A 28,000-nucleotide genomic window follows, 5' to 3' on the forward strand; every position below is an offset into this window, starting at 1 on the left:
AGAAGCAATATGGAATATGTGCAATCGACATCTGGAATGGCCGTCTACGTGCGTGGATCATGTGATTTAAATGTTTTATTAGGTGTTTTAATTCTTATATTTCATGTTTTAAATGTCCTTTTATCTTATGGTGAATTGTCCTATTGATGTTATGCTTAGTTATATGGTGTTGATTTGTGATTTGATTTATTTATGTATGGAATTTAATTTTGCCGTTATTTTTGTGTAAATTGCTTTGAGTCCCCCAGAGGTGAGAAAAGTGGTGCAGTGGAATCTCGCTTATCCAACCTTCAGTCATCCAACGTCCTGTATTATCCAATGCAGTCTGCCGCCCGCCTGGATCCACAACTGTTTCAATACATTGCAATGTTTTGGTGCTAAATTTATAAACACAGTAATTACTACATAACATTACTGTGTATTGAACTGCTTTTTTGTCAATTTGTTGTAAAACATGATGTTTGGTGCTTAAGTTGTTAAATCATAAGGTTTTTGATCGAATGCTTATGTTTTAATTATTACTTGTAACTGTGTGTTTTAATGTATTGGGGTTTTTTTTGGCATCTAATGCCCGCTGTAAACTATCCTGTGTCCCTCTGTGGAGGTGAAAAGGATGGGATAGAAATGCCCAACATAAATAAATAAAAAATAAATAATTTGACATTTAAAAGACATTTTCCTTAATCCCTCCTTATTATCCAGCATGCATTGTAATGTGGCTCAGTCTGTGTATATGTGCTTTGTGTGTGAATATATGTGCATATTTGTATATATGTGGTTTTGTGCATGCATATATACACGTATATATTTGTATATATGTATATATGTGTTCGTGCGTATATATATGTGTGTGTGTGCGGTTTTGTGCATGTGTTGTAATGTAATATTTTTTTGCTGTATTTTTCAGTGTTTTATGAGTGATGGTCACTCGTTGGCCTGATACGTGTATTGCATCCAAATTTGGTGTGAATTCGTCCAGTGGTTTTTGAGTTATGTTAATCCCACAAACGAACATTTCATTTTTATTTATATAGACTAGCCATTCCCTGACACGCATTGCTGTGGCCCAGTCTGTGTATATGTGCTTTGTGTGTGAATATGTGTGTATATATTTGTGTGTGTATATATGTGTGTGTGTGTGTATGGTTTTGTGAATAGTAAGCTAAATGGAGACAGCTAGTAAATAATAAATAGGTGCCAACTTTTTTACTATGGAGAGCCACCAGTACAGAGCCCACATACTTTAAAAGGCACCACATCCCATTTGATGTTGGAAACTAAGCGGATTCAGCCCTGGTTAGTCCTTGGAGGGGAGACAACCAACACACAATGGGTCCTGTGGGCTCTATTTCAGAGGAAGGGACTAGCAAAACCACCTCTGGAGTACTCCTTGCCTAAGAAAAGCTGATGAATGTTATGGGATCACCATAAGTTGGCCTAGAGCAGGCCTGGGCCAAGTTGGGCCCTCCTTCCAGGTGTTTTGGACTCCAACTCCCACCATTCCTAACAGCCTCAGGCCCCTTCCTTTTCCCCCTCAGCCGCTTAAGCGTGAGGGGCCTGAGGCTGTTAGGAATGGTGGGAGTTGGAGTCCAAAACACCTGGAAGGAGGGCCCAAGTTGGCCCAGGCCTGCTGTAGGCCTCGCCCGCCTCAAGACTTCCGCGCCCTGTGGCTCCTCCTCCTCCTCCTCTTCCGCCTCACAAACAAACAAAAAGTCTTGTTATGAAACTCCCAAGGAGGCGCTTCTTTCCCGCGCCTTTCAGGGAAACACAAGCGCCTGAGGAGGCGGCGAAGGAGGCCGCGGGTGAGGTGAGCAGACCTTTCATTTTACATGGCCTTCAGTAGGCCCCGCCCCGAGGAGGGAGGCCTCGCCTCCGGGCTTTCTTGAGGGGGCTCTCAGTGGGGAAAAGCCGTAGGAAAAGCCCTCCCTCTTTCCTTATTTGAAGTCTGAGGGGAGCCTTCAGGCGTGCATGTGAAGGCGAGAGAGACAGATCCCATTTCCCCACTATTTGGAAGTTATGTAAAAGGTAAAGGTAAAGGTTTTCCCCCCTGACCTTAAGTCCAGTCGTGCCCCTCTCTGGGGGTTGGTGCTCATCTCCATGTCTAAGCCGACACTTGTCCGTAGACACTTCCAAGTTCATGTGGCCAGCATGACAGCATGGAGCATCGTTGCCTTCCCTCCAAAGCAATAACATATTGATCCACTGGCATTTGCATGTTTTCGAACTTCTAGGTTGGCAGAAGCTGGGGCTAACAGCGGGAGCTCACCTCATTCTCTGGATTCGAACCTGCGACCTTTCGCTCATGCACTTTTGGTTATGTACTTACTTATGTACTCACTTTATTTTGTTTTTGTTCCCTTCAGGCTATCTCCAGGCATGGGCAAACTTGGGCCCTCCAGGTGTTTTGGACTTCAATTCCCACAATTCCTAACAGCTGGTAAGCTGGCTGGGATTTCTGGGTGTTGAAGTCCAAAACACCTGGAGGGCCAAGGTTGGAAAATACTAATCTACACAATTGAATTTATGTAGTTTTGTACCTATCAGCTGTTAGGAATTGTGGGAGTTGAAGTCCAAAACACCTAGAGGCCCAAGATTGGAAAATACTGATCTGCACAATTGAATTTATGCAGTTTTGTACCTATCGCTGTTAGGAATTGTGGGAGTTGAAGTCCAAAATACCTGGAGGGCCCAAGCTTGCCCATGCCTAGGCTATCATGACAGTCACAGTACGTTGTTGTTGGGAACAGACACTAGAGATCTTACCTCACCACACTTTGAAGATGATGTACTTCCAGTTTGGATATATTTGGGAAATCATAATAATCACACTGTTATAATTATTGCATGCTTTTTCTCTTTCAAAGAGACTTGAAAGCAGCAAACAGGGCTGAATGAAACCTAGACGATTTCAAACCTCAAGGCTATTATAAAAACTAGATTTAAACCTAAGATGATGTAAAAATAAACAGTTCAAACCAATAATGCCTATTTGAAAATACAAAAAAAAATCACACAACGCACACACACACTGGCTCTGTCTTAAAAGCTTTATTCTTTGACAGCCTCAAAGCCAGTGTTCTCTCAAAATTTATCATTCTGAGGGAAAATAAATTCTTAGCAAATTTATTTTTTATTTATCATATCAGAAACAAACCGAGGGTACAGTTGTAATATTTTCAAAAACACAAAGTGTTAAAAACTTGGCATTATACTAAATGTCCTTTGACCAGTAGCTGGCCACTTGGAGTGCCTCTGGTGTTGCTATAAGAAAGTCCTCCATTGTGCTCAGGTTGCATTGTAATAGGTAGCCTGGGGTTTGCTCTTCTCCACACTTGCATGTTGTGGACTCCACTTTGTGGCCCCATTTCTTAATGTTGGCTCTGCATCTCGTGCCAAAGTGCAGTTTGTTGAGCTCCTTCCAAGTTGCCCAGTCTTCTGTGTGCCCAAGGGGGAGTCTCTCATCCAGCATCAGCCATGGGTTGAGGTTCCAGGTTTTAGCCTGCCACTTTTGGACTCTCGCTTGCTGAGGTGTTCCTGCAAGTATCTCTGTAGATCTTAGAAAGCTATTTCTTAAGGCATTGGCGTGCTGATATCTGAACAGCATGGGCCGGAAATGTCACTGCCTTGGTCCTTTAATTCTTAACAAATAATGCCTACCTATACACACACACACATATCCAGATTCAGTATCCCATATCCAGAATTCCAAAATCTGAAATACTCCCAACATTAATTTATAATTTGGATTAAATCATTATAATCATATTTATTATTCAAAACAAGTGTATTTTTTGGACTTCATATAATAAATATAGCCATTACTCATATTAAAGGGACCTAGTTATCAGCTAAGGTTTGAGTCTCATATTTATTATTCAAAACAAGTGTATTTTCTTGGACTTCATATAATAAATATAGCCATTACTCATATTAAAGGGGCCTAGTTATCAGCTAAGGTTTGAGTCTAGATTGTTTGTATAGATTGTTTCTAGGGTCATTATATAAAGGATAATGTAACAGATACTGTATTACATCATCTCTTTCTCCTGACCCACAAATACAAAGTCGTTGGGCATGAGGGATCCCTCTACACCTTCTCTCTAGCCAGAAAAAAAATTGGACATAGGAAAGTGTTATATCTGTCACTATCCACTTTTAGTGTTACTTTTTAACATATGTATGTTACCTTATATCTTTAAATAAAATGTTGAATGTTCAGCGACAATGATGCTTCTTTGCTCCTTGGTCTCTTTCAGTGTTTGAACAGAATGGCCCCTGGAAAAGATTCAAAAGACAAGAAGCATCTCAGGACATGTGGAAGTACATCAGAAAAAGAGATGAAATCAAATAGGAAAAGAAAACGTGACTGTGAAGATCTAGAAAATGGGCCACAAACCAAAAAAATAAATGTGAGGAAAGCTCCCAAGAGTCTGGACAAAGCAGGTAATCTTGAATTGTCATTATTATTATTATTCCACTTTATCTCTCTAAAAAGACACTCAAAGTGGTTCTTATTATTTTCTCAAAATTCAATTGTATTCTGTTCTGTTTGTGTTGTTTAATTATGCAACCATTCAGATATGTAAAATTTCCAGAAATTGTGAAGCCACAGGAAAAAAGGGCTTTTCCCTTCAAAATGAAATTTTCAGGAAAAAAAGTATTAATCCCACTTGATAGAATGAAAGTTATTTAGTGACTTTAGGAACATAATATTCATTATACATATGTTTGAGTCACATTAAATTATTGTGTTTGCTATATTACAAAATAGATTGTTTTGTAATATAGCATATATACTGTTCAAAATAGAATTACAAATTGAACTTACAAATGGAGTTACGTGGTCCTGAACTATAAGGAGCATCCGAACGATAAGGAACCTGTTGGATTTTGCCATTATGAGGAGCAGGCAACATTTCCCCCAATAAAAACAAGGAAAATATTAACATTCGTAAAACAAGGAAATATGTTTGTTATCATTACTTCTCTGTGATAAGAGTCATTTCTATATAATTCATATACATAAAGAAAAACTGAGAAATTGTAGTGATTTGATTTTATATAGTTTTTAGAAATGATTTTGGGACAGCGAATACATCTTGTCAAATATTTTATCAATTCTAAAAGAAAACGTATTATTATAAATTATTTTTTCAAGGAAAGGGTTTTGGGAAAATGGAAAATATTTTTTCTTAATATTTTCCATTTTCTTTAGGGCCTTCATATCTCCATTTCCTCCTTTCTGTTTCAGAACCTTTCCTTGAAAATGTATCTTTGAATGTTATATTTTATCTGCTTCTTCCTCATGTGGCAATGAGATTATTTGATATTTTATCCCTCTGCTTTGTGAGTTGTTTAACAGAATGAGGATAGAGCTAAAGAGATTGTGTATGTGTTTAGATGTAACTAAACACCAAAGGTATTGAAGCAATGCTTAAAAACAACAGATAAACCTCTGTAAGCTGATTTACTCAGCAACATTTTCCTGGACAACAATGTTTTTAGGCTTTTCCATGAAGTGTCAGCAGATTTGTTAGTTGCTGGCAGTTTTTCCCCCAACAATGTGCATGTTATATAACTTACAAAATGAACCTGGAATATTCTGCCTCAACAGGAACTTTAGAGAAAGGCAGGGATATATATCCTCATGATTTGGAATTCTCTGGAGGATTTCCTCCCACTCTTAACCTGAATCAGGTTGTGCTTTTTCTGTGAACACAGCACTCCAAGTATTTACCAAAATAAAAAAAACTAAAAAAAAATCACAGAACAGGATGGAAAAGCAGCAAAAAGAATACAATGGGATTTTTAATTCTACAGTAATGTATAGAAGCACACTGAGCTTACTAGAGTTATTCGTAACTATTCATCTGTTCTACTTCGTAAAGTATTGGGGTGGCAACCTGAAATAGATGGCCTTTCCTTCCACGTTCTTGAACTAACTCAGCTAGTGGGGAAGAATCGGAGAGTTTTATGTCAGATGATCAAACTGGAAATTGATTTTTGTCACTGTTAAATGCCTTAAAGGCACTTAACAGACCCTGTCTGGTATTGGAAGCTAAGCAAGGTCAGTCCAGGTTAGTACTTATTAGGAGACTGCCAATTAATACTAGGCAATCTAGGCTATATTTCAGAGAAAGGAACTTGTAAAACCATCTGAGTATTCTTTACTTTTAAAAAAATCCTATGAGATTCATGGAGTTGTCATACGTTGAGAGGCAACTTGAGGGTACATACACAAAAACACACATGGTGTAATATCTCACATTTAAAGGGCTGACACATTTTGCTTCCTATGACTTATAAAAAAAACTGTAAATAAAATTCTTAATATTATTACAGGTCAATCTGAATACCAGATAACATTTCCCTTTTCAGAAGGAGGGTTGCATCTCTGTCCATGTAAATTTTCACACATCTTGAGATACCTTTGTGTTCAAGATGGCCAAACTCAGGGTGCATCTAAACTGTAGAATGATACAGCTTGACTCCACTTGAACTGCCATGGATCTATTCTATGGAATCGTGGATGTTGTAGTTTGGGGAGGCACCAGCACTCTCTGAGAGAGAAGACTAAAGACCTTGTAAAACTGCAGCTTTGAGCTGTGGCAGTTAAAGTTGTGTGAAACTGCATTAATTTTATGGTGCAGATAGACCTTCAGATTCTGTGTAGTATGTTTTATTTCTTAGAACTGGCTTTGTCATCATGCCCATTAAACCTTTCGCTTCACTGTTACCTGCTTATTTGTTTGGTTTTGACATAACAGCCATCCTACTAAAGACTGTAACAAAGGTTGGGGATGTACCGTATATCATAACCATCTCACATCCATATGTAGCAGAAATGGAGAACTTGTGGATCTCCAGATGTTGGTGGACAGAAAATTATCTGGGGCCAAGCCATCATAGCCAATTGTAAAAGATAATGGAATTACAGTTGGATATTGTCTAGAAGGTGATAGACATCTGTTTCAACCTCATGCCCCATTAACATCAGGAAGGACACAGGAAATGTGTCTGTGAAGTTAGAGGCTGGTCCAAGGATGTGAAACTCCCTTCCATGGGAAGTCTGGTTGGTCCTCCTCTCTGTCTGCTGGCAGACAAAGGACTTTATATTTAGACGAATAACAGTTTACATATCTGTAGTGTGTGTAAAGTGGTATGGTGCATTTTATTTTTTATGTTTATCAATAATTATGTTTCAAATTCTTTTACGTTATTTTAACCATGGTTTTAAAATAATACTGTTACTTAACTTCTGAATTTTTTAAAAATATAATCTTGTTCACTCCCATTTCAGGACAAAACTGGGGTAGAAATGCAATAATAAGCACACAAATAATTACCATGATCTAAATTGAAGTCAGAGTTAGATATATTCATAGTTCGTAATAATTTTAATTCACTTCTTGACTTTATGCTAGTTATTATTCTTTCAATTTTGATGTTCTTTGAATGTGTTAGTTGTACTTCATCTAGTCATTATGCAGTGGTGTTGGCCAATCTTGAGAGTATTATCTAAGCATCTCTGATATATAGTAATTTACATGTATAGTTTCTTTTGTAACATGCCGGATAATTTTCTTCCACTTAACTTGCATTTTTCTCCTAGCTCTACTTTTTCTTATGATCACTCTTTTGCACATATCGTGCAGCCCCAAGAAACTTTAGGATACAGGGGCCACATTGCATTTTTAAAAATTACAGAGGGGCTGGGAACCCCTCTCGAGAAGCACAAGGAAGCAGGCCACTCTTGCCCCACAAAAAGGGGATCCTGCCCTACAAAAAGGTCACTCTCCAGAGAAAATAGAGGAACAGGCTCACCTCAACCCCTCAGAGATAGGCAAGCAGGTCTCTCGCTCCATGGAAAGGGGAACCCTGTCCTGCAAAAAGGGGCCTTCCTGCCATCGGCATATCCTGTGGGGCCTCCCCACTGCTGTTGATGCATCCTATGGGGCTTTCCCGCTGCTGTCGGCACGGCCTACAGCACAGCCTATGGAGCCTTGCAACAGGACTCCACAGGCTGCATGCTTCCTAGACAGGGGGGAGTTTGGGTCCTACGGGTCCCCCATGGAACCTCTGACTGTGCTTCATGGAGTCCTAAGGCCGCCATGGAGCACACTTAGAATCGCTGGAATAGATATACAGTTTACTTCTTCCCATTCTAAGCATGTTGTTGTATGGCAGGAAAACCTTTCAGTTGCACCATGATCCGAAACAGAGGGGTGTTCTCCCATCAGCTGGAAATGCAGAAAAACATTGTCCATTATATTTATCAGAACATGCTGGGAAGCACTATCAGGGCACAGCTGAAAAAGGTGAGAATTTCTGCTTGTTAACTGTCTGAATACCTGAGTACCTACAGTTGCCGTTCATGTCTAAAGTGATCATTTTCAAAGCTGTAGGTATGTTAGTTAATTCATGTATGAAAGCAATACATTTGTTTACCAAAAGTCAGTTTTCCTGGGTTTAAAACTCTCACTGAGAAGATGTATGTAATGTACTTTTGTGAGCTATGCAAAGTGATGGAGTGAAAAATAAATCAGAATCACTGTTTTATAAAATTCATTAATTCCAAGAACAGGATGCCATATTGCCACAAAAATTGAGCAAAGAAGTTCAAGTGATTTGTCAGACAGTAACATTGCAACTAGAGTTGCCCAAGTGACCTCTGTTGGAAGTAAATAAATAGACATCTACATGCTAAAATAAATGTGTTAACAATTTTCAGTTCGTTTTCTCCTTAAATTTAAGGTGACCATATAAGAGGCACATGCTGTTGTACATATTGAGAGACAAATATTCTGATAAAAACAATTTCTTCATAAAACTTTGCATTTATTCTTTATTTTTTCAATCAAATACAGGCAGCCCCCAACTTAGGAACAAGATAGGTTCTATAGGTTTGTTCTTAAGTTGAGTTTGTTTGTAAGTCAGAACAGGTACATTTTAAGAGTAACATCTATTTATCTATATGCTTTATATAGCATAGGGAAGGGTTAACTCCCCTGTGGTGTCTGTGCCTCTGTTCAGAAGATTTCACTGGACTTTCTGTCCCTGTGATAATTGGATTTGGAAACAAAGGTTGGTGATAATGCTTCAGTGGAGACACCTTTTCTCTATGATAACTCTTTCAGGAGTAAATTTCTCTTTCTAGAGGTAGATTTCTCTCACTTTCTGTTGCCTCACCCCTGTTCTTAACTATGATTCATTTGTAAGTTGGATGTTTGTAAGTTGAGGACTGCCTGTATTTCTGTTCGGTAGAATTTTTTAACATTTAAAATGCCATGCAGTCAATGTAAGACAAATAAATGTGCAAAATCCGATCACGCTCTAATTAGTGCACTGAATTTCTCTTCCATAAAACGTTCAAACATTTTCTGGAAGTCCCATATCACTTGCTGTGCAGCCTTATTTTTCTGAATTTCCATAATGTCATTCATATGTGTGTGTGTGTGTGTGTGTGTGTATCAGTTGTTAGGTTGTTATTATCCTTGGGCCTACAATTTAAAAGACATGACAGATCAGGATAAAAGAGTCAGGAAGGAGGGGAAAATAAGCAAGCTCAGGTGAGCTTTCTAAAAAGCTATAGCTCCTGTTACAATGAGCTGTTTTAAAACATTTCAGGTAGGCTGATGGAATGACTACTGCCAGCTGGCATATTGTGAAAGCAGAAGGCAGCTTATTTCAAACCCCTGTTTATTTTCTGCTCTTCTGCTTTGCGGCCTAATGGAATGGGACACAAACCACAGGGTCTGTCTGAATTTATATGGTATTTAGAAGAATATTTGAGCACAGTAAGTGGAAATGATTGAGCACCAAATTTAAGCCATCAGCCATGGTCTTCATGTGCCAGCTCCATTGTTTGCTGTTGGGGAGTTAGTTTCATTGTATAGTAAGTGTCAGTAAGAGTTACCATATAAGTTTAAAGTAGAGGAAATTTAAGAAGCAGCATTTTTAAGAAGTATAAATCAAGAAGTAGTAAATTTATATTAAGAAATAGGGCAGTTTACCAAGGTATCAATCTGTGCCTGGTTTTGCATTGTGCACCAAAGAAGTGCATACATGTGAATTGCACAACTTAGATTTCAGTCTTTTATTATTTTTCCCCACAGTGCCTTCAGGTGCCTTTTGTGCGTTCTCTCCATTCATACCGCCTGTTTCGATCAGCAAGTCCTTTCAGTAGAAGAATTACATGTTTGGAATGGCATCCAACGCACCCCAGCACAGTTGTTGTGGGCTCCAAAGGCGGAGACATCATCCTGTGGGACTATGAAGTGCTTAATAAAACCTGCTTCATAGAAGGAGTAAGTCATTATGGAGGACAAGTGTAGGATCAGCCTATACTGAGGCAATCTATCATTCTCATCAGTGGATTAACTGTGTAAACTACAAGTTAGAATTCATTTGCCAATGTGTTTGTTTTGTAGTTTCCTGATTTTCTGTGCAAATGAAATAATAAGTGAGGCAAGGATGTGCTTAGATGGATAACTGTTATTTCTACTTGGAAAACCTGAAATATAAGTCTACAGGGGGCATTTTAGAATTAACTTTTCATGTTACCTTCATGTTTTCTCAAATTAGAAACATTTTATTGAAAGGGAGAAAGTTATTTTAATTGAAATTATATGTGTTGTTGGCCATGTAATTGTGTTTCTTGATAGACTTTTATGATATTACATTTGTGTTGCACTGTGGACAGAGACCCATATTTTTCTAGAGCCTGGATTAATAAGTAGAAAAAGAGTACTTTCCTCATGCATCCCTAACCACCTCTGTGAATATTACGTTGCTGTTTGGATTTTTCTGTCTGTTTGTGTTGACACAAAGAATATTATGATTTTGGCCTAGACATTTGTGCTTAGAACTCAAAAAGCATGAGGCTAATACATCAGAAAAAGGATAAGAAATTTGCATTCCCATTTTATCCAAAAGAATAGAAAAAAGGGAGAGGGAGACATTAACACACATGAAAATTAAGTGATATTTACAGCAAGCATTAATGCAGCTCCAATATTGTGCACATCTTGCACCCTTACTTGCTTCCAGCCTTTGTTGCACTCCAGGCCAGGAAAGCCCTCTGACTTTAAACACCACACAGCTGAGTAAAAATGCAAGCAATTTATTGAAGATAATAAAAGCAGTAGCAGTAAAAAACACTCCATAAAAATAGGTAAATCTAATTAGGTAAAAAGATAAGCAGAAACAAATAGTCCAGGAAATTAGTCCATCAGAGTTCATGAAAAACAAATACAGAAACTTCCAAGGTAAAACTCCAAAACTAGAATCATGAAATCAAACAAGGCACTTAACACATGAATCTATCCAAGGCAAGGCTTTGAAGGACCAGGGAAGACGTCTTGACTCAATTTCAACGTTGCCTCGTCTGACTGTAGATTCTGTACTTGGCACTTTTATCCCCATATCAATTCTATGTCCCAAGCGGCCAGGAATGGATTTCGTTTCAGCTTTGACTCTGATATCAATCTCTCTCTCAGTCTGGCAGAATGCCTGAGAGATTGGCTTGCTTGCCTGTGCTGACTGAAAATAAGCCTTCTATCCACTGGCTCATTGCTTTCTGCAGCTGGGCCAGGTGCCGGGCTTTTCTCAGGCTCAAAGTCCTGGGAATTCTCTGGTAGCAATTCATGCCCTCTTCTACGGACCATACCATCATCCACAACCCTTCAGGAACATTCTCATCAGAAAAGACACTTTGAACAGGGATCCCATTGTCATTCTCTGCATATAGGGCAACCTCACCATTAGAAACATCATTGTCATTGCCAACCTCATCATTAGAAACATCAGTGTCATTCACAACATCCAGAGTACCCTGATCATTAGACACAATCACAGGCTGAACTCCAATGGCCTTATCCTTTATCATCATGATCTATTTTTCTATTTCCATGTGCAAACCAAATTCATATGAATAACTTACAAAAGTCCAATAATAATAATAATACTCCTGGCACAATACTCCTGACCTCACAATCGTGTTAAAAAACAAAGTATGGATTGTCAATCCCAGGTGGCAGCAGGATTGAAGAGAAACAACTGGAAAAGCTGACATGATATGTGAATTTAAAGATCAAACTGCAAAGACTCTGGCACAATCCTGTCAAGGTGGTCCCAGTGGTGATCGGCACACAGGGTGCAGTGCCTAAAGACCTTGGCCTACACTTAAACACAATCGGCACTGACAAAATTACCATCTGCCGGCTGCAGAAGGCCACCTTACTGGGATCTGCATGCATTATTTGCTGATACATCGCACAGTCCTAGACACTTGGGAAGTGTCCAACATGTGATCCAATACAACAGCCAGCAGAGTGATCTTGTCTGCTGTGGACTCATCTTGTTGTGTTTCAAATAATCATCATCATCATCATTTATATTCCACCACCATCTCCCAAAAGGGAGTTGGGGAGGCTTACAAGGCACTACAAATGTAGTATATAACATAAATGGTGCATGAGTATCAAAACCATATCATATAAAGTTATAAAGACAACCACTATTAACACATCAAATGAAATAAAAACACAGTTTAAAACACAGACCATCTGTAGTTAAAACTAGCTGCCTTCAAATCACAACTAAAGTCATTATCTACCAAGCCCTATAAAGTGTCAATCTCATACGGGCCAATTTCAGCCTACTCAAGGCCAAAAGCCTGCTTAAAAATCCATGTTTTTAGGCTGGATCGGAAGGAGTCAAGAATGGGGGCTAACCTAAACTCTTTTGGGAGGATATTCCAGAGCTGGGGAGCCACTACAGAGAAGGCCCTCTCTCTTGTTCCCACCAACCACACATGAGATGGTGGTGGAACTGAGAGAAGTGCCTCCCCTGCTGATCTCAAAGCCCACACTGGTTCATAGAAAGAGATGCACTCTTGAAGATAGGGCGTATAGAGTTTTGTAGGTAATAACTTAATTCTAAGAATCTGTTATCAAAATGGTTGGTATCCTTAGGCATATTCATTTGATAGCCTACCAGTTACCAAGTGTTTGACAACTGTTCCCAAGGCAACTCATGCCTGTAAGGGAAATGAACAAGTGAATTTCAAAAATCCATAATGATGTCCATCCTGATAAGAATACTGTGTGAGGGAATGCTACATGATCACATTGCACCATAGCAGTTACTTAGCAGGAATGGTATTGTCTGCAGGGGCTGGGACATTCTCCTTTTCATGGTACTTGCTCAGTCTAGCTCAGGGGTCCTCAAACTTTTTAAACAGAGGGCAAGGTTACAATCCCTCAAACTGTTGGAGGGCCGGATTATAATTTGAAAAAAGCATTAATGAATTCCTATGCACACTGCACATATCTTATTTGTAGTGCAAAAAACACTTTAAAACAATAAAATAATTAAAATGAAGAACGATTTTAACAAATATCAACGTATTAGTATTTCAATGGGAAGTGTGGGCCTGCTTTTGGCTGATGAGATAGGATTGTTGTTGTTCTTGTACGCTTTCAAGTCGTTTCAGACTTAGGTTGACCCTGAGCGAGGGCCAGGTCAATGACTTTGGAGGGCCGTATCCAGCCCTCTGGCCTTAGTTTGAGGACTTCTGGTCTAGCTGATGTGTCATAATGATCATTTTTGCCTTTTGGGAAGTTTAGTAGTACAAATTGATGAAAGAATAAGAGGGACTGTCCTCTTTCCATATCTCTGAGTGGTATTCTGTTTTATTCATCCCCCTTCATTGTAGATGGGAGCTGGAGGGGCCATCACAGGAATGAAGTTTAACCCTTTTAATCCTAGTGAGCTGTACACATCATCAGTTGCTGGAACTACTGCCCTCCAAGATTTTAATGGAAATACAGTCCGAATCTTCACCCATACCAACGACTGGGAGTAAGATTACAATAAATTCTTTCCACTTTTAACTCCTTCTGGTAATTAGAAGGTAACACAAGTGGTGTAGATTTGGGGCTAGATTTTTAAGTCCCCCTCCCCTTTATTTCTGCTGTCCTACTCAGAACTTGGATGATTTGTTGTTCCTGAACCATTAATTTTGTTTCAATATGATCGTCCTTTTATATACTTGATACGATAAGTAGCCTTCTTCACCACTGAGAAGAGCACAATTGTTATCGGATTTCAGTGGCAACCTTACAACTGAGGGCAAATTCAGTGCTGGCACCATATCTTGGATATATGTGTCAAATTTTGCTTCCTCTGCCCTGAGAAATTTCCCATCCCCGTTTTAGTCACAGAAATTAGACTTTTAAGACAGATTATGTAGTTTAAAAAACAAGATAGAAAAGCAATTTCCAACTTAAACCAAGTTGAGAAACACACTATCTAATCTTAAAACAACAGAATGCAAAAACCTTATTAAGACAAAATGGCCAACAAATTAATTTGCTTATTCCTGAACACATCAGACAGAACAATTGGCACCTGCAACAAAATACAATGTTCTGTTCAGTATTCCAGTAGTTACGCATCTTTGAAGTTACAAGGTTCCATTTCCTCTCATCGTTTCCATCTTTTTTCCTCCATGACAGACATCATTCTCGACTCACTCAGTATGACCACTTTCCATTGGGCTGTATCTTTTGTTTGCTTGGTTGACTGGCTTAGCCCTTTTGGAAACACTTTTTTCTAAACAGTTTTGTGATTCTACAAAATGTTAGGTTCCCTTGGGCTTTTTGTATGTGGATAATGCTTTGGTAAGTAACAACTGGCATTTGAACTGAGTTCAGTAATATAGTATGACTATGATTCATTTTCCTTTATGCTATGTGAGACCCAATAGCAACTTCTCTCTAAAAATAACTAAACAAACAAACCCCATTAGTGTTGCTCATAAGTAATATTGAGAGCCAGCATGGTGAAGTGATTAGAACATAGGATTGTGACTGGAAACTAGGCTTTGAATCCCTCTTCAGTCATCACCCACTGGGTTACCTTGGGCAAGTCACACTCTCTCAGCCTCAGTGGAAAGCAAAAGCACCCTCCTTCCAAACAAATTTTGCCCCAAATCCATTTTAGGTTCACTGTAAGTCAGAAATGACTTGAAGCACCCAACAAGAAATATTGGAAACTAATAGATACCCCTCCATTTGAAGAAAACTTTCTGGGAAGATGTTTGGAACGGTGAGTGTAGAAACTCTGTAAGTTTCAGCATGGAATGCTGCTTATCTCATTCTTATTTTCTTAGACCTGGAGGTAGGCCATTCTATGGCTGAGAGATCACATCCTGCAGTCCAAACAAAAGGAAGCCCATACAGCTGGGAAAAAAACACAATAATACGTAGCAAATAAATTGACTTGATCCTAGAGTATATTCACATTTTCTATAAATAATTATGGATATTTATCTTGAGGAAAGATGGAAAATGATCTTCAACCCTTTTTAAATCCATGATTGTAAAACCCTTTTCAACCCTTGCCGACTTTTGAAACATAAAAATTACATTTCCCTTTCAATCTCAAAATAACATGACTAAAACCAAATAAAGACACTTGTAAATTTAGGATAAAATGTGGGTGATAGATACATTTTGTGTCAAGCAAAAAGCACAAATTATGACATTATGCAACATCCAGTAAATTACACTGTATTCTGATTATAAAAGGACGAGAAAAGATAGTAGGGATGTTACTGCATGGCACAGGATAATAATAATAATAATAATAATAATAATAATAATAAACTTTATTTATACTCCGCTACCATCTCCCCAAGGGACTCGGTGCGGCTTACATGAGGCCAAGCCCACAATACATCAAAAAAGCAATAACAACAATGCAAAACAGTTAAAATAAATTTCATAGACAAAATAAACAAAAAACATTGACAATAGCACATTTAAAAACCTATTGCTGGGACAAATGTAATTTAAAATTTTAAAAATAATGCTGGGCATGAACAAGGTAGGAGAGGTGGGGGCGTACAAGCAATCCTAAGTCAATGTAAAGTGCATTTAGAGGATATATTGCTGAGAGTTTCATTATTCTGGGAAGGTACACTGGAACAACCACGTTTTCAAGCTCCTCCTAAAGACTGCCAGAGTTAGGGCATGCCTAATGTCCCTGGGAAGTGAGTTCCAGAGTCGAGGGGCCACCACCGAGAAGGCCCTCTCCCTCGTCCCCACCAATCGTGCCTGCGATGGAGGTGGGAACGTGAGCAGGGCCTCTCCAGATGATCGAAGAGATTGTGTGGGTTCGTATACAGAAATGCGGTCATGCAGGTAGGCTGGTCCCAAACCGTTCAGGGCTTTGTAGGTAAGAACCTGCACCTTGAATTGGGACCAGAAAATGAACGGCAGCCAGTGGAGCTCCTTAAACAGGAGGGTTGACCGCTCCCTGTAAGAAGCACCGGTTATTAATCTGGCTGCCACTCATTGTACCAATTGAAATTTCCGGGCCGTTTTCAAGGGCAGCCCCACGTAGAGCACATTACAGTAATCCAATCTGGAGGTGACTAAGGCATGGACCATCCCGGCCAGATCTGACTTCACGAGGTACAGTCGCAGCTGGCGCACGAGTCTTAATTGTGCGAAGGCCCTCCTGGCCACCGCCGATGCCTGAGCATCAAGCATAAGTGATGAGTCCAGGAGGACACCCAGACTGCGGACCTGTGACTTCAGGGGGAGTGCAACCCCGTCCAACACAGGTTGTCACCCTATACCCCGATCTGGTTTGCGATCGACCAGAAGGACCTCTGTCTTGTCGGGATTGATCTTCAGCTTGTTTCTCCTCATTCAGATAACCACAGCGGCCAGGCACTCGTCCAGCACCTGAGGGGCTTCCTTGGAGTTAGGTGGAAAAGAGTAGTGGGTGCCATCTCTGCATAGAGATGGCACCCAACTCCAAAACTCCGGATGACCTCTCCCAGCGATTTCATGTAGATGTTAAAAAGCACGGGAGACAGAATGGAACCTTGCGGGACCCCACAGGTCAAGGGCCAGGGGTCCGAGCAGGTGTCTCCCAGCTTCACCATCTGGGAATGACCCTCCAGGAAGGACTAGAGCCACGACAAAGCCGTGCCTCCAAGGCTCATCCCAGAGAGCCGTCCCAGAAAGATACCATGATTGATGGTATCGAAAGCCGCTGAAATGTCCAAGAGAACCAACAGGGCCACACTCCCCCTGTCCAGCTCCCTGCAGAGGTCATCCACCAAGGCGACCAAAGCCATCTCGGTGCCATGACCAGGTCTGAAGCCAGACTTTGACTGGTCCAGATAGTTGATGTCATCCAGGAAACCCTGGAGCTGAGAGGCGACCACTCGCTCCAGTACCTTGCCCAAGAAAGGGAGGTTGGAGATTGGTCTGTAATTGCTCAAGACCGTGGAATCAAGGGAGGTCTTTTTCAGGAGTGGTCTGACCACAGCCTGTTTCAGTCCAGATGGAAAAATCCCTTGTTCCAATGATTTATTAATGATCAATACAAACCAATAAAGTACCTACTTTAAAAAAGACAAAAGATACAGTTGTGTCCTTCCCATTTTCCAAATCATAAATTAATGAAAATGCCTCTGTTGAAACATCCCACTGTTCAAGAATCTCTGCCATATTTTGTCATCGGACTTCTTCTGTTTTGTTGTTTATTTATTTAATTAATTTTGTTGTGTGTTGAAAATTGGCACTGAAATTGTACGAGGGTTATCCAGAAAGTAAGGGTACAAGGCACGTTGTTTTCGTGGGGAATTTTCTCAGGGGAAGTTGGTATCACTGCTGTGTAGCGGGAAACCAGCAGAAGTGAATGAGCAGTGCTAGTTGTCAGTTGCTCATCAAGTGGCGTTGTAGTGATGTTTACAAATGAGTATCCTCATTCCATTTCCCCCCAAGTGCAAAGATTGTGCTGTAATATGCTATCTAAATGCTAAGGGCATGAATACCGCTGTGATTCATCATGATAAAAATTGTGGTGCCAATGTTTTGGGACAGAAAAGGGGTTCTGCTTGTTGATTTTTTGGAAAGAGGTGAAACAATCAGTGCTGTAAGATATTGTGAGAACACAAGAAACTTTGCAGAGCCATCCAGAACAAACATCGTGGGATGCTGACAGCGGGAGTCTGTCTCCTTCATGACAGTGCATGTCTACATCGCTCAAGAGTTGTTGACTTTATTTAGTTGGGATGTTTTAAGCCACCCCTCTCACAGCCTCAGTCTCGCACCCAGTGACTATCATCTGTTCACTAAATTGAAGAAACACCTGGGTGGAAAACATTTTTTCGAGGAGGAGGTAAAAATCGAAGTGACGAACTGGATGAAAAAGGCAGCATGAGACTTCTATGACACAGGCACCAAGACAAAATGTATTGAGCTGGATGGTGATTATGTGGAAAAATAATGTAATACCTATGCTATAATCCATGTAAGTTTTATTAAAATATATTAATTCTTTGTATTTTTAAAAAATCTTGTAACCTTATGTTTCTGTTTAAAACACTGGATAAGTACTTTTTCAAGAGGATATTGTATACTTTGACTTTAATTCTGAATAGAACAAACATCTGAAAAAAAAATAAGTAGCTAGGATAGAGCCAGTTTCAAATGTTGTGACTTATTACGTGAAATCCTGTAGAGCACCTTTCCTTAAATCTATGGATCAACACCCATCCGTACCAGTTAGTGATAAAAAAATCCTGGGGTGATGTACTTCTTTAAAATGTCATGATCCCATTCACACTGCACAGTCATAGCACTATTTTTTTTTACTTTAATTGCTATGTCCATGTCCTGTGGAATCCTCTGAGATTGTAGACCTTAGAGATCTCTGAATTCCAGATGCTTTTTCCCAAGTTGCATGTGGGATGGGAACCATGACAGTTAGAGTATAATCATATGGCTATTACTACATAACGTGAAAGGCCTCTCAATTTAGGAAGGCTGATCTAGCATCTCCATGTTCAGTGCATCCATGTTAGGATGTGCTGACTGCCTATTCCCATCTTTTCCCATTAACTTGGGTGTGTTCCTCTCCTGTTCCCATCTGTGTTTCAGAAAGGCCCAGGAGACTCTCTTGGAAGCATGAAATTCAGCCCGTTTGAGTTGGAAAAACTTTATGTGGCATCAGGGGATGGCACCCTTAGACTACATAACCTTGAGGGCCAAACTGCACATGTGATCTCTCGGACCCCAGCCTGTGACCATGAATTTCATGATGTTTGGTGAGAAAGGGGGGCTATGGGTTAGCTCATAAATTACGACTAGAAGAGGACATACACTTGAAATTTGCTGGTGTTGTTTTCATGGATGTGCAGGAGGTATTGGTTCCATTTGACAATCTGATCTACTTGAGTGGTGCGGGGAGGAGAGTGTGCACTTTATATGATACTACTGATTTGTAGGGAGGTAAAACAGTTTCAATAAAATTGTAGTGTTTTACTGCTGGAAACGCATATAGTATGGATAAAAGAGAGAATAAGCCAGCTTCTGGAATTTGTCCCTGCCTAGTGCCCTGTATTGAATTGAAGTCATTGACTAAAGGTCAAGTCACACGATTAATAACAGATGTTTTGAAGGTTCAAGAAACATGACAGCTTTTGAAAGGGAATTGTTATACACAAGTTGGACCTCATGCTCTGGAGCTATTATTGGCTTGTTACCAATGCTTGCGTTTCGACTTGCTTTTGTTTGTTTTGTGTGTTTTTAAAGAATGCTAATCTGGTCTCGTGTGTTCCAGCACTTTAAAATGTGACTGTTTCCTGGGATCAGTATTGACAACACAGTTATTTTAAAACATGAATGCTTTTTGAATTCAAATGATGAGTATAGGGATAAACAATTGGCCTCTTGATTTCAACTAGGATTCTCGCATATTTATTTTATTACACTACTTGGTAAATAACCCCAAGCAGATATCGCATTGGAGCAATTTCTTGGACTCAGTTCAGTTAGGATTCCATTCCTTCTTTTAATTCTAGATTGACATTGTTTGCTTTTACGCTTTTGTAGGGCCTGTGAACATCCTTATATTATTTGTTGCAAAAATGACAGTTCTGAATTTGTACTTATTTCTTTTTTAGTTTCTGGTACTGCAGTGTTGATGTATCTGCAACATGCCGGACTCTGGTGACGGGTGATAATGTGGGCAATGTCATCCTGCTCAGTACCGATGGTGAAAAGGTTTGTTGGCCCATCCTCTTTGTCCAACAGGCTTTTTTGACAAGACATTTTTAAATTGGCCTAAATTGTTCAGAGAGTCAAGCCTCAGAATTTTCCGAAACTGGTTTACAGTCTTAAAAGCAGATTCCAAAGAACACTCATTCAGTGAATAGTTTGAGAATCCTTGGTTCAAAATATTTGAAGTTTGATTCTAAACAGGGTATGTACAAGTCACAGGCAATGTACCAATGATTTTATATAATGTGATATTCTCTATAAATTTGTTGTCCTTTTTATGATTTTATATAATCCCCTGAAAAAGACCTTAAAATTACAACCAGGCCAAAATATGTCACTTTTCCATTTATAAAACAGCCATATTTTGAGCATTTTAAGACATGTCTTTTTCTTCTGTGTATTTCATTGGATGTTCTCCAGTTTCTGCTTTTTTTCCCTACAGTGCTCTTAGAATAGTTTGCATTCACAAACACCATTCATGTGATGATGCAGCAATATAGAAACTCTTGTCTAGCTGATTTGGTCCCACTATTTTCTGATAGCCGAGAACTCACTCCAGTTGTGTAATTACTTTATCAAATGTTCTTTCTTTAGCATGAGGTTGGGCCATGGTTAATAATTCTTTGTGCCAGTACAACTCGCTCAGTTTAACTCTTCGGTAAAGTTTTTGGTGTTGACTGAGCATGTACTTTCCTTTATGCCTTCTTTTAAAAGATGGCATCATTTCTCAGAAAAGGCATGTACCAATGTCTAATGCTTGTAGACCAGAATTTCTTGCTCTGTTAAAGGCCATGTCTTTTATCTTCTATTGATCCACCAAAGATATGGGATCTGAAACTGCACAAAAAGAAAGTGACTCATGTGGAGTTTAATTCTCGCTGTGATTGGCTCCTGGCTACAGCCTCAGTAGACCAGACAGTTAAAATATGGGATCTAAGAAACATAAAGGACAAATCAAGTTGTCTTCACGTACTTCCACATGACAAAGCAGTCAATTCAGGTAAGACAGAAAAGCGAGCACTCTCTTTTGTTGGCAACTTACCCTCCTATTCATTCTGAACCCTTAAAGTGCACCTCTAATGTGGAGTTCAATCCCCTTTATTATCTTTTCATCCATCTACTATGTCAACTGTCTTATAACTGTTTCTGTAGCTCTCAGTTGGTCTAACTAACTCACAGAGTTGTTTGAATAAAATAAATTAAGGACACATTGCAAGTTGTGTAAAATTGGTATCAACTGAGAAGAAGGTTGGAAGAAAATAAAGAACATTTCTTTATGTACTGTTTTTGTTAGGTGTGCACAAAGGAAAAAAAACAATATTCAAATGAGCCTTCGGGCTTGCTCAATTTTAAATCTAAGTTTTTATGTCGATGTTCACCCTTCAGAATTAGAAATCTAGAGTAACTGATGTATGGCAATGATGTATGACAATGTATTATGTTTGTGCACAATGGGATTATTCATAACTGAAATGTCTAGGAAACAATATAATAAATGTAATCAGTACTTTGAAATTTTGCTTGTTTCTTTTTAGTTGTGCATACTACTGTAATTCTACATAAATAAATATTATTGTAAGCATTTTTTTCTCTTGTCCTCAGCATATTTCAGCCCAACTGATGGTGCAAAGCTCCTGACTACTGACCAGCACAGTGAAATCCGGGTTTATTCATCTTCTGATTGGTCCAAACCACAGCATTTGATTTCACATCCCCATCGCCAGTTCCAGCACCTTACACCTATCAAGGTGAAGAAATAGAAAAAGTAACAAGTGGCACTGCCCACATGATGGTAACTGTGAGTTATTGAGAGAAAGATCCCACAACTCTTGCAACATCACATGAATAGGGGCCTGATTTGGGGATAAGGACATGTACATATACAGATTGAATGTCACAATATGAATGGGTTTATTTTCTCATTTTTCTTATGAATCTGTAATAATAGAACTTGGATTAGGCTCATATATAAAGAAAATGTGTTGTGGACAAGAACTGGAGGCAGGCTTAAGCAAAAGGAATCATTTGATAAGAGGCACTAAATTGTAGTAAGAATGAATAAAGCACTAATTGATATGTTGGTTTGTTTACAAGTATCACATAAGCAATAAAAATTCATTTTCTACCTTTGCTTTTAAAAGTGTAGAGTTTGATCTCATTGAAGGTTTAGAAATGTAACTTGGCTAGATAAGATTCTAGCTTCAGAGAGTACATTCTTGTTGTAGTCCTTTGATATATTTCAAATTCAGCAGTAGTTTTTCTTAATCACTTCTTTTACATTTTAGGCAACATGGCATCCTCGTTATGATCTCATTGTGGCTGGTCGTTACCCAGACCCTCTTTTCCCAGGATACACAGCAGATGAGCTGAGAACTATTGACATATTTGATGGAAATAGTGGAGAGATGGTGTGCCAGCTCCATGATTCAAATGCTTTGGGCATTATCTCAGTAAGTGTAGAAGTTTTGATTCCAAGCAGCTGCTTTGCCCACCATTGCTTATGGGGTTTCTCAGAAGCTGAGCAACAAAAATAAGTTTGTGGCTTGCTGACATTGTGTCATTGACTATTTTGCCTGTGACAAAAATGTGTATATAATATTTCTAAGTTCACCCCTGTACCTGCTTTAGAGACCTGTCTGGACTTTTTCGGAACTTCAGAAATGATGAAATAGCTGCATACCGGCTCTCAAAATAGTTTTTCTTTATGTTTCCTAAGCACCATATGCTGTGTTATCTGAGGAGGTTCCCCAGTTAACTTTCTCTGGAAGGATTTTTATGCCCTTTTCTAATATCACTGTATTTGTTTATTATTTGAGTGGTATCCCATCCTTCCTCACTGGATCCACATCTGTGTCTCATGATATACAGCTGAGGGAAGGGCTTAGCATTCAAAGCTCTGCTGATTTGTGCAGAGCTTTTCTACATTCAATGCTAGGCCTTTCTCTGTCACTCCAGAATGTTCTGGTGTCTGATTTGACAAGGGAGCAGCTGACAAGGTTTAATACATTGTTGTGTTCACTTTTGCAGCTCAACAAGTTTAACCCTATGGGAGATACGCTGGTCTCTGGAATGGGTGAGTGACCAATTTGATCTTGAAGATTTGATAATAGTTGAGATAAAGTAAAGATAAAAGTAAAGATAAAAATAAAAAGGCACTGCGCAAAGAAGAATGAGCTGGAATTGTTTGTTCTACCCATAGCACATCGTAATATTGTGGACTTGACATATCTGTGGTGGTTTAGTTTCAAGGTCCTATATGGATATGAAAATATGTGAGTGGTAATGTGGCATATTAAATGGCAGCAAAGTGAATGTGCATGCTTCAATGTTTCTATGTTCACATTGCTGCCATTTAACAATAAGGCAGTGGTTTTTAACCTGTGGGTCTCCATATGTTTTTGGCCTTCAACTCCCAGAAATCCTAACAGCTGGAAAACTGGCTGAGATTTCTGGGAATTGTAGGCCAAAACACCTGGGGACTCACAGGTTGAGAACCACTGCAATAAGGGGTGTAATGATTTATGGTTGATAGAAGTCACATATCTGGAGCTCACAGATCCAGAGGGCCAATTGTTTTAATATTAGCATATTATATCTAAAACATAAAATACTTTAACAATTTAAAACACTTTTAATACCATTTTCTTCAAAAATGTAAAGGCAGCTAACATCAAACAGTTTTGACAATAAAATAAGAGTAATGTTTTAATAGCACTAGGTGTGTTTACTTGATCACATTTCCAGGAAGGATTGGTGGGCAACCCATGCCTTTACTCCCATGGTCTCTTGCTTTGGTTCTTAACCTGAACTCAGATTTTGTATCCATCTCCTGTGGGGTTTCCTGATAATTATCTACTTTGGCACTTGGTAGCCTTTTTTTGTCCACTTAAAAATAGAAGTCTTACAATAATCTGTCTGCCAAAGGAAAGAACTACTGCCATCTGTTGGGGTGTTTCTGCAGTAATACTGAAGAGGAAAGGGAAAAAATATAATTTGGTGTTTAACTAGAGTGGTAGGTGGGTTGTTTGTTTTTAGATTTTCAATATAAATTAGTATCCGAGACTACTGACATTTTAGTAGAACCAATATGATAGCAGTTCTGAGTATTCCTTATATTGTGCTAATGATTACAGCCAAACTGACATGTATTTGCCAATTTCCACAGATGTGTGTGCTTCATAAGTTAGAAAGCCCTTTCACCCTTTCAAGAAATTAGCTCCAGGTGTGGTTAGTTAAAAATACCCTTCATCATTACAGGCATTAAAGTTACATATAAAGGACAATGTCCGGTATTTCTACCCCATCATTTCTCTAACCCCGAGGGGGGGGGGGGGCTCAGGATGGCTTACAATAGGCACCGATATGATGTCAATACATAACAATCACAATAATACAATCACAATTGAACATAAGTCATAGTTAAAATAGTACATAGCCATGATTAAAACAGTAAAAGCAATAAAAACAGTCTCATTAGCCGTGTTGCCATTCCAGTCAATTTCCATCTAAAGTGCTACTTACAACTGCTGACCAAAAGCCTGATCCCAAAACCACGATTGTAACTTCTTCCTAAAAGCCAGGAGAGTAGAAGCCGATCTTATTTCATTTGGCCTATGTTCCATAGGCGCGGGGGGGGGGGGGGGGGCACAGCCAAGAAGGCCCTATCTGAGGGACTCCACAAGACAATGGTTGCGGAGTCGAACAGGTGTCACCGAGTAACACCTTCTGGGACCAACCCTCCAGGAAGAAGTGGAGCCACTGCAGAGCAGTACTTCCAAGTTCCATTTCTGCGAGGCGTCCCAGAAGGATACCGTGGTCAATGGTATCGAAGGCCGCTAAGAGGTCCAGCAGAATCAACAGGGACACACTCTCCCTGTCTAGCTCCTGGCGTAGATCATCTACTAAGGCGACCAAGGCTGTTGCACTGCCATGTCCCGGCCTAAAGCCAGACTGTGCCAGATTTAGATAATCAGTGTCTACCAAGAACCCTTGGAGTTGCGAAGCCACCACACATTCCATGACTTTGCCCAAGTAGGGAAGATTCAAAACTGGCCGATAGTTGACTAATTGAGTGGGGTCCAGTGATGGTTTTTCAACAGCGGTTTTATAACAGCCTGTTTTAGGCTGGCTGGAATCTTGCCTTCCTGTAAGCATTAACCACCACCTTAACCCACTCTGCCAAACCCCCTGTGGCTTCTTTTATCAGCCAGGATGGGCAGGTGTCTAGGATGCACGTAGTAGGCCTCGCCTCTCCAAGGATCTTGTCCACATCCTCGAGCTTAACCAATTGAAATGAATCCATTAAAACCAGACAAGCAGATGCTCGTGTTACATCCTCAGAGACTGCTATTAACATGACATCAAAGTCGGAACGGATCAGTGCAACTTTGTCCTCAAAGAAATGAGCAAATGCTTCACAGCGATCTGCCGAGTTGTCAGGGATTTCGCTCTGAGGTGGATTTAATAGTCCTCTGACAACTCGGAACAGCTCAGCTGGACGGTTCTTAGCGGACGCAATATTGGCCGCAAGAGATGGGGTTTTTTTGCAGCTTTTATTGCTGCATCATAGATCCTTAAAAAGGAAACTAGACGTGCTAGGACTGACCTGCTGCGCTTCTGTCGCCACACACATTCTAGCCACCTATTCTTTCACTTCATCGCTGCCAGCTCCTCAGTGAACCAAGGAGATGGTTTAGCTCGATTACTCGAGAGGGGGCGTTCTGGGATGATCATGTCTATAGCCCTGGTCATTTCTCTGTCCCAGAGAGAGACAAGGAGCCTTGACAGGGTCACTTACCTAGGAGGTGGGAAAATATCCAAGAGCCGTCAGGAAACCATTTGGATCCATATGTATCTGAACGCACCTCTTCCTATGAACCCACCAGGAACTTGAGATCCTCGGAGGAGGCCCTGCTCTCCATCCCGCTTGCTTTGCAAGCACGTTTGGCGGGGACGAGAGACAGGCCTTCTCCGTGGTGGCCCCTCGGCTGTGGAACTCCCTGCCTAGGTATATTAGATCAGCCCCTCCCTCCTGACCTTTTGAAAAAGAGGGAAAACTTGGCTCTTCGAGCGCACTTTCAGAACCTCAGCATAAACAGACAAACATGAATCGGAAAATGACCTAGGAACGGCCAAGATGATGGAACAGATGAGGATTTAAACAAGAGGATATAGTTTTTAAAATTTTTATTGTTCATTGTTTTTATGATTTTAAATGTACTGTAATGTTTCTTTTTTGCTTTTTATCAATGTATGTATTTTATATATGGCATCGAATTGTGTCGACTTCGTACGCCGCTCAGAGTAACCTTCGGGCTGATATGGGCGGGATAGAAATAGTGTAATTAAATAAATAAATAAGTCTCCTTGGGTGGACCATTTCAATGGGTCCACCACCTATGTGGAGGTAGGAAGGCGCAATAAGTCGATACCTGATAAGGTGGTGGTCAGTCCATGGCAACGGAGCGATGGTCAGCTCCTCCACCCTGCCACCTTCTTCCCATCCCTGACAGAAAACCAGATCCAACGTACCACAATCATTAGTTACTTGGAATTTTTATTCTGAAATGGGTCCTGTAGACTTAGAGACAAGAGCCAATCTTGTGTAAACTTTAATATTTGGAAAGTAGGTCTGGCAGGTGATGTTGCACTTTTGGCACATGCCTCTTCACCAAACTGTACATTGTGGGTGGAGTGCTTGTGATACTTCAGATTTGGAGAGTAGCATAGCAAGTGACTCAGGATTGTGGACACTACAGTATCTGGAGAGCCACTAGTTCCCGAACTCATTGCACATGAAGTATTTCTAAAACAGAATTTCCCAAACTATTCCCGTTTCCTTACAGGATTCAATATTCTTATCTGGAGCCGTGAAGAGATGGTGGCTGAAAAGCAGGAGCGTCTCATGCAAGCTATGGCAGAGCAAGGAGTTGGATGCAGTAATGTATCTCGACAAGGAGGAAGAAGACAGAGGCCGTCAAATCCAGGAACAAGCAAACTTAAAACTAAACTACTCAGTCTTGAATTAGAGAGCTCTAAAACTCAGACCAAAGAACAGAAATTTCAAGAGAAGAAGAAAAGGAAGAATGCAGAGGACTAATCAGGCAAGCTTTTCTGTAGTGCAGGATCAGAACAAAACATATGCTGCCATGGTGGGCTGGAGTGGCTTCAGAGGTGGCAAACCCTTTGCTCCCATTATGGAATCTGGGTTGCAAAAATAAGGCATTCTTTATTAAAGACAATGATGAATAAATGTTCACTTGGATTTAAATGGGATGAAAGAACCACCATATTTGTGCATAGCCACTGTTTTTTAATTGCCTACAGCATGGCACGCACAGAGCAGCAATCTGGAGTATGCTGGCAATTCAGGTTATTGTTTTTCAGAACATTCATTTTACTTTCAGCAAATTGACCAGCCAGTTTATCCTCCTTTGCTGGGCCCATATTAAAAAAGGAACACGGGTCTTTATTCCCTCAAACTCTTCTTCCAGTTGAGCTTTTTAGGGCAACAGTTAATCTGGTCATATTTGCATGTGTGAGAAAGTTACCCAGTATTTCAAACTTGATTGGGACCTAGATTTAGATTGTGTAGGACCAAAGGCTCATTGAGCCAAGATATGTGAGTGTAAAGGTTTTGTTACAGCAGTTTTTGTTATTATGTTCTTTTGTTCAGCACTTACTCACTATCCAAATGCTAATAAATATTTTGTATGAGACAAGTTGTTGTTGTTGTAGGCCTAGAAAAATGAAGCTTTTATTCAAGGATTTTGTGAACTCTTTAGTCAAGGAAATTGTCAAGTTTTGTGCCTGGAATAAATATACAGTCGGTCTTCAACCTTCATAGGTTGGGATGCAAAAGCCCTACAAAAGTGGAAAAAATGCAAATATAAATAAAAAGTATTAATACTGTT

At 39.8% G+C, this 28,000-nt stretch overlaps 1 protein-coding gene across 2 annotated transcripts; it reads left to right on the top strand.

Moving 5' to 3' along the window:
* The first annotated feature begins 1,673 nt into the window (after nucleotides 1-1,673).
* DDB2 (damage specific DNA binding protein 2) lies at nucleotides 1,674-28,000 on the top strand. 2 transcript variants are annotated; one of them, XM_060763473.2, is made up of 11 exons: nucleotides 1,674-1,807; nucleotides 4,257-4,443; nucleotides 8,188-8,318; nucleotides 10,116-10,307; nucleotides 18,966-19,132; nucleotides 19,991-20,090; nucleotides 20,910-21,087; nucleotides 21,690-21,835; nucleotides 22,373-22,537; nucleotides 23,115-23,160; nucleotides 26,933-28,000. In XM_060763473.2, exons 1-11 carry the CDS (start codon nucleotides 1,721-1,723, stop codon nucleotides 27,184-27,186), a joined length of 1,653 nt encoding a protein of 550 aa, XP_060619456.2. In that variant the 5' UTR covers nucleotides 1,674-1,720; the 3' UTR covers nucleotides 27,187-28,000. The 2 variants fall into 2 exon arrangements, with proteins under 2 accessions (XP_060619456.2, XP_067318852.1); XM_067462751.1 differs by lacking the exon at nucleotides 1,674-1,807 and adding an exon at nucleotides 1,923-2,025.

The sequence above is a fragment of the Anolis sagrei genome, chromosome 1, assembly GCF_037176765.1.
Source record: "Anolis sagrei isolate rAnoSag1 chromosome 1, rAnoSag1.mat, whole genome shotgun sequence".
Taxonomy (NCBI): Eukaryota; Metazoa; Chordata; class Lepidosauria; order Squamata; family Dactyloidae; genus Anolis; species Anolis sagrei.